The sequence below is a fragment of the Poecilia latipinna genome, unplaced genomic scaffold (assembly GCF_001443285.1).
Source record: "Poecilia latipinna isolate Pla-1442-1.1 unplaced genomic scaffold, P_latipinna-1.0 Scaffold1318, whole genome shotgun sequence".
Lineage (NCBI taxonomy): Eukaryota > Metazoa > Chordata > Actinopteri > Cyprinodontiformes > Poeciliidae > Poecilia > Poecilia latipinna.
In genome coordinates this window covers 135,551-143,098 of record NW_015113934.1, presented here as the reverse complement: position 1 = coordinate 143,098, position 7,548 = coordinate 135,551, and the positions used below count along the sequence as shown (strand labels likewise).

The 7,548-nt window shown below is 40.2% G+C and overlaps 1 protein-coding gene across 3 annotated transcripts in view; it reads right to left on the bottom strand.

The window, feature by feature from the left end:
* Positions 1-750: 750 nt before the first annotated feature.
* Positions 751-7,548, bottom strand: part of fam78ab (family with sequence similarity 78 member Ab) — a 16,314-nt gene continuing 9,516 nt past the window's right edge. For all 3 annotated transcript variants that reach the window (XM_015055514.1, XM_015055515.1, XM_015055512.1), the window contains one exon: positions 751-5,398. In XM_015055514.1, coding sequence (XP_014911000.1) covers positions 4,873-5,398 — 526 coding nt within the window. In that variant the 3' untranslated portion in view covers positions 751-4,872. The remainder of the gene's footprint in view (positions 5,399-7,548) is intronic.

Sequence of the window (7,548 nt, the reverse complement as noted above, 5' to 3'; positions counted from 1 at the left end):
TTTTTTTCATAAAAAAAAAATCTCACATATATATATATATATATATATATATATATATATATATATATATATATATATATATATATATATGGGTTTTTTTTTATCCCTGGTGTTGTGCATTTTCACAGTTTTAAACAATTGCCAGAACCAACCCATTTTCAAGTATTGGTACACAAAAAAGAACACATTCGGCCCAAAATACTCCAATGGTGTACTGTGCTTCCAAGAAATCAAACACACTCATTTCCTTTAGTCATCTTGTGTGCTACATTGCAGAGGGTTACCTTTAAAATGATGAACTGAATTTGCTGAAATAATGAGAGAGCCTATTGACAGGCCTATGGAAAGTGGATTTTTCTCAAAATAAAACCAAAAACAAAAGCCAGGAAATGAGGCGAGGGATTCCTGAGTGGCTCAGGGGAGAGCAGATACTTTCTTCAAAAAGGAAAAGTAGCCGCCTTCAGAAGAACTGTGAAGGTGTGGGTTTAGGAGAGGAGACGTCCATTTACTTGGCACACAACCTCACAGACATGATTCGATCCACAATGTTTCTCTGGGAATATAAAAACATTTATTCAAACCAAGCGGTCACTTCAGGGGCCAGGAGGTTTTTATGAGTTCGCGAGGGCGCCGGCGTCACACAGCATAGTTTTGGCTCTTGTCCAACATTGGCACATTTCGCCATCTGAACAACAAAAGTAAAGACTATCAACAAAACAACCCTTCTGCTAAATCTGGAAGCTTTGTTTGTTTTTCTCTGGCTTTTTTTTTTTTTTTTTAAGGAAGCACATGTAGCATTGCTGACATTTTTCATTGGTGTGAACACAGCTTACACGTTATTATCATACATGACAGGTTGAGATGAAGAGAAGACACTTAGTGCCCGTTAGCTCGTTAGCTTCAATCCAACATATAAACACTGATGATTACGGACAAACACACACTCGGTGACCTCTTAAATTCCTTTTATTATTGTTATTATTCTTATTATTATTAAAATTCAAATATTAAAACAAACCAAAGATACAAGCTGCACATCTGCACATCACTCCCTAAATATTAGTAGTGAGCAGGTGTGTTGTGCTTATGGCTCTGTTCGCTTGTGCCTGTAGTCGCATGATCCACGTGCCGCCGTTCCCCCCGTCCCCCCGTCCCCCCCGCTCTAAATGAGTACACACTGCCAATGTGACACCGCAGTGACAATCAGATACCGGCCTGTTCCCTTCCCCTCAGGGGGAGGCTGTATGCTGGTGTGGGCTAGCTCAACCCCTGCTTTATGACAAGGACATAACCTCAGCTGTACTTTGTGTGTGTGTGTGTGCGTGTGTGTGTGTGTGTGTTTGTATGTGGAGAAAATGGTGGCAGACAAGTGGAGTATTTACGCTACAGGATGTCTGGCTGGAATCTCAGAACAAAGTCTGTGAAATAAAGAGTCCCCGTGCAGCGGGGTGACGGGATAAAATTCGAAAAAAATAATAATAATCTTTTCATAATGTTTGGATTGCATCCAAGTTGCTTTCAAAAATATGTCTGCGTCGTTTTTATGACAGGCATGAGTTTGTCTTCACCTTTACATTCACTCCTCTGACTGCGACAGCCCTTTACTGTTGTCATTTGGACTCCGTAAGCCTGAACCGTGACTCGAGCTAGTCCGGCTCAGCTCTGTTGGGCCCAAAGAGGTGCTTCAGAAAGTGTGTCACTGCATATCTAAATGTGACAGCCGTCCCGCAGTAGCCTGAGCCTCCCTTTTCTTTCACCCGTGTCTCAGCCTGGGACTGTGGCCGTCTCAGGCCAAGCATGGGTGTCAGTTTGAAATTAAGAAAGTATTTAAGAGATAGTTCATGATCCTTAGAAGTCAAGTCTGGTTAAAGAAGTTATCAGCAGAGAAGTGTCTCGTCCACAGCAGATAACTGTCTTGGTGTCTTCGTTTAGTAGAAATCCGCATTAGTCTGGACCGAAGGATAAATCAAATGGCCGGTTCAAGAAGGGCCAAAACTAAAGCTGACTTTTACAGTTCTAAAACAACTGTAATCATTAGATAGTCATAGCGATTAACTGTACGTCAACAGTATTTTACGAACCTTTACACCACTGTCACATTTACACAATGTGGTTATTTAAAACAAAATAATACTGATTATTTACACAGGAAATGGAGATAGGAGGCAGTGCGCCACCAATTAGTTTCCTTTGTGAAACACATACTAAGAATGAAACAAGTAAAGCCCTTTCAGTCAGAGTAATCACCAAAAAAACAACAACAAAGAAGTAAGGCAGCGCGAAAAAATAAAGAAGTGTTCATTTAAGTTGCTGTAATATTTACCTGTGAGAAACTTTGACTTCAAATACTTCTGCATTCTCCATTCAGAGTACGTTTCACACAGGAAGACCACTGCTTGCGCAACACCTCCTTCCTACATTTTCTGAGCATATAGTCATCAACTTTTTTTTTTTTTTTAAATAAAGGCTTGATGTTAACATGCTAGCTTAATGGTTTATAAAAACTCCATTCGAATAAACCTCTGTGGCGCTTTTGGAAGGAAGTAGTTTTAAGATGGTAGACGTCTGCTGTTGTCTCGGCCCTTTTTTCCTCTTAGCTGTTAGCGTTAGCCTTAGAGAAAAAAAAACAAAAACTAATCTGGATTTATACTGAAACGAAGCAGCAAGACTGTTATCTACTGCAGGGAAGACATTACAGAATCTCACTTCAAAAATTCTGAACTTTGTCTTTCCATGACTTTAAATCCACAGATGGATTTGATCTGTCGGTTTTGTCATGTTGTTTGACTTCTAGTGCATTTGCTGCAGAGCCTTCGGAGATTATTCTCCAACAGTGTTAACCCACATCTGTAGTCAGGAGAACAATTTCAATTGGTTTTCAGAAATGTTCATTCATCTAAAAAATAATAAATAAATGAATAAATACTTTGCATTATTTTTTATCCGCTTTATCCTGTTTTGGGTCACAGGGTGCGTGGGCGGGGTGAAGCCTCTCCCAGCTGTCGTCAGGATATACTAGCTTTAGTCCAGCCTTAAGGTAAAAGAAGCTGTGCTTCTATTTTTGCATTTTATGCAAATGAGATAAAATGGCTTAACTGGTAAGCTTCAAAGGCAGTGGCAGTCGCACTTTTATTATTGTTTTTGGCCAATTCCTGGACGCCGCTCCAGATCTAGAATACTGATATGAGACAAACGCAGCACTTCTCGTTCAATTTTCAGAAAGGTTTGCATTTAAATACAAAGTTAAATATATAAACAGGTGAGCCTTATGTGTATTCAATTTGTCTGGTGGAATAAAAATTGAAAAAGGAAAAAAAAAACAAAAAAAAAACCTGCCTTTGGAGAAAGAAAATTTCTGAAGTCAAATTCAGCTCTAATTTTGGTTTCCTCTCAAAGTTTTCTACATAAATGAGCATTGGGTTGTTGAGCGCTGATGTTTAGCTGACCGGCGCTCTTTGTTCATGCATGTGTGCCTGCGTTAACTCTCGCTGGCGGTAAAATGAAGGGAGACAGGCCCGGCATGCAGCGAGAGCTACGACAGGCAGAGAGGAGAAGTGGGTCATCTATATGCCAGCCGAGCAGTCGGCATTAATTCGCCTGCTTCCTGCTCTACTAGTCAGCCCCGACAGTGGAGAGAAAGAAAAAAAAAAGTGAGAAAGCGTTGGTGGAGGATACTGTTGTACATGACAAGTTTCTTCAAAGACAGATTCTTGTTTTTAGTTACACGTAAAAAAAGGGAAATTGCTCTATGTCCTGTGTAAGCTACAGTGGCAGGAAGATGAAAACAGACAAGGAGGAAGTAAAACGGAGGCCCTGAGATGGATTGATGCAGTCAATTCTACAACAGCCTATCGGCAGAATAAAGTGACAACAATGAGGTCAACTGTGCTATTCGCTAGAATTTTCTCCACATGTTCTTAGTTTACTGTGCTAAGTACATCTGATGGCTTCACAGAGCATCTCGTTTGTTGCATAATGCACTTGAAGCCCAAACACACTGAGTTAGTTCGATTGTATAACAGTTTTCCCACTCATAACGCCGGGTGCTAGACACTGGATTCCTCTACACGTCAAAGATTCAATCTGAAAAGAATTTTTCTTTTGTGCTCTGGTTCCGGTCCTAAACCCACACGTGCCAGCACCGAGCGTCTCTGGAAGAATCGGGACCGGCGACTAAATGACTGCATTGCACTTCAGTTTAAGGCGAAAACGTTTGCAGTGGAAAGCGATGTAAACTTAAGGCAGCATGGATCGAAGATCTAGAATTCCTTAAAAATGACTAAAATCTAAGTCACTCGATGCATTTCGTCATGTAAATAACCAAACAGCATAAAACACAAGTGAATGCACCCTCTTTCAGTCTATAAATAATAACAATAGTAAAAAAACAAAAAAAAATACCACTTGTATTCGTACACGGTTTGTGCGGCATGCCTTGCACACACGATCATGTCTCGCTTAACCTCGCCCACGGTCTAATCAGCCGGCCCAGTCGGCCAGAGCGTTAAACTATAAATTAAACACTGCTTCTGTTCATTTTTTGCATTTCAGCACAGTGAGACCCGACCTATGTTTGAAGGTAGAATGGTTGCAGGTAATTGCAGTAAATTCCTTCCTCTAAAGGAAAATCTGGTCCTTTCGTCTGTTGTGGTTTTATTAGCCTCTTTCTCGTGTTTGTCAGTGTTTATTTCACTAACGTGGGGGATTATAGAGGCAAAGAATTGGGTTGGGGCAAAAAAAAAAAAAAACACATTAAAAATTGATTAAAGCACTGAGAGGTTGGCGAAAACGGAGAACAAAACGTAAACAAAACATAGAGTTAAGGGATGAAGTAGAGCGGGTATCAAAGGCCAGTCTGGTCAGAGGAGCAGATCAGTATTTAGGTGGGATGACCACCATGGGATCACCTTTCTTTGGCCGCCACATAAGCACCTGGGCGTCATTGGCGTTGGGTTTCACCATGGCGTTGGGGGGGATGGGTTCATTCTTGCCCAGTATCTGAGGCTGTTCCTGGGCCACAGGCTCCTTTAAAACAGCCCTTTGACCCAGAGGCTTCTCTGGGTCCACCTGAATATGAAGCCTCATTCTCCAGCGGATTGTCCGGAGAACGACTGTCTCTGAGGTGGCTTGGTTAATGGCAACCAGCCACGTGGTAAAGCTCTGGTCGCGTTGGATGCTGCTGAGCAGAGGCACGTTGCTGTCGCTGACCGGTACTCCCCAGGTAACGCTGGGGTAAAAATTGTCATTCATGCTGACTGCGAACTTGCTGTCCTTCTTGGTGGGCCCTACCACAGTGCAGGTCTCTGTGGTGTTGCCATACCACGGGTAGTTGACGCCGTCCGAGTCGCTGATTGCTTGGATCTTGCCGTCACGCAGGTCCGGAAGCTCCCAACTTGACCTGGATGTTAGAAATAGAGACACAAATGAGGATTTAAAAAGAAACTTTGCTTCTTCTTTTTTTTTTTGTCTTGTAATTAATCAAGAGTAAAGGTATGGAAGCCGTACTCTGAAAACACACCATGTTGAATTTATCTGCTCCCCCACTGCAATGTTTGAAATTATGCAGGTCATATTTTAAGGTGACACAACTCATATTAAGAAATCTGACAACAATCGGGTCATTTTCAGTTTGCCCGACCAAGACTATGGTGATGTGAAAAATGAAGTCAAAGAAAAAACATACATGTAAAAAAAACAATTTAAATGAAATCTATTTCCTTCAAAGAGATGTCGGTTGTTCATTTAGGCTGCTTCAACAGGTACTGGTCATCTCGATTTGACCTTCACTATTTTGTACTTTTGTAGTTGTGATTAATATCATGCATGGAAAAAGTCTGGTATGAAAAGAAGCCCAAAAACATCAATAGATATTTTGTCAAATTGATGAAGGAGAACTAATCCAGCCAACTTCAGTCCATGGTGGGAGAATGTATAATGGCAAAGTTTCAACCTTTTAATTCTGTCTTTCATAGATCATACTGGATTTATAACTATTGGCAGCCTTTTACAAATCTCTGCAGAATACAAACTGAGACAAATGAATACAGTTAGTAACCATAGCACAGGGGCCTGAAAAATGAGCAAGAGGAGTAACCGCTTCACCATTTTTAAAAGAGGAGGAACAAGCTTATATTTTATGCTGCATCATTTATTTTTTTACTCGAAAATCTGATCATCCCTTGAAGTCTGACAAGTTTATAAAGCCTTGGTTAAACAATGGCAAGCTAAAAGTACTAGTAATTGCTACATTTTGTTTTGTATTGGTTCAGTTGAACTCACATGGTGCAGAAAAGTCTGTTTTTATTTATTTATATTTTTTAAGTTGCTTCATCTTAGCTTCAGCTAAGATGAAGATGTCCAGACAGACGGTCATGCACAGGAAAAGTAAAAGAATCTGATTGACTTTTTAAGGGTAAAAGACAGAGTCGCATCTCGCTCCCTCACTGTAAATCAGATTAGACACAGCAGAAAACTTTGCACTGCTTTGCAGTATTTAGGCCTGGTCTGCAACGGCGATATGCAAACGCACGCGCGTGTCCTCCAGGTCTCTGTTGCAATGATGCTGCCATTTGTAGAAACTCCATTACAGTGACTATTTTCTATCTAATCCAAACTGTTAACTCTTTAATTTAGCTCATTAAATCAGCATTTATCTGAAACAGCAGAAAGTGACAAAAACACCAAAACCAAGAAACCTTTTGAAAAAAACCCACCAATCTCTTAGTCATTAGTTATCCCATGTTAACTCAAATCATTTTGACAGTTTTCAATAGGTTAAACACTGTTTAACGGCTACTACTTTCAAGGTTTCTTGCTAATCTTTATTTTAGCAAGAAACTAGGTTAGACACTATCTTGGCAGACATGACAAAGGTTTTAAGAAAAATCAGCCTACAATCTCTTATCGATAAATCTATGCCCATATCAAAACCTCTTAAGACCGGCCCCTTCATTTGACATTATCTTTGCCAAGTGGCAGGAAGACAAAAACGAATTCATACAATTGTGCAGATAAAGTTTTGGTGCGGGGTGGCAGAATTTTCAAAATGTGCAAAACAACAGTTCAGGTAATTTATTACTCAAAGAAAATACAGCACAGCTGATTGCTAAGCAGGCAGTGTGTGTAGACGCACAATCCAGTCCACTGACTGGTCTGCTGTTTGAGGATTGAGCTGAAGAGCCGTCTCCTGCAGCAGGTATTGATCCAAAAACTTTTGGCTGGGTCACCTTGGTACAGAATATACCTCGTCTTTAAAAAAAAAAAAAGTTTGAAAAAATTAAAAGGGATCGGCAAAGCTTGGCTACTGTGGCTAAATCACAGGGAGAAATGTATCAACTGCATAAAGGTAATTCTTTGTAGACTTGGCTTTTTCAAAATGAGCACATAATTTAAACATTGTGATTATTATGCTGTCAATTGAAATGACAACAATGGAAACTTTATTTTGGTTTTATTGAACTTGAATTGTTGGGGAGACAACGGCATAAAAATATGGTGGAGATGCACTTTAACGTACCAAAAAGTTGTTTCTGAAGCTTTTATGTGAAT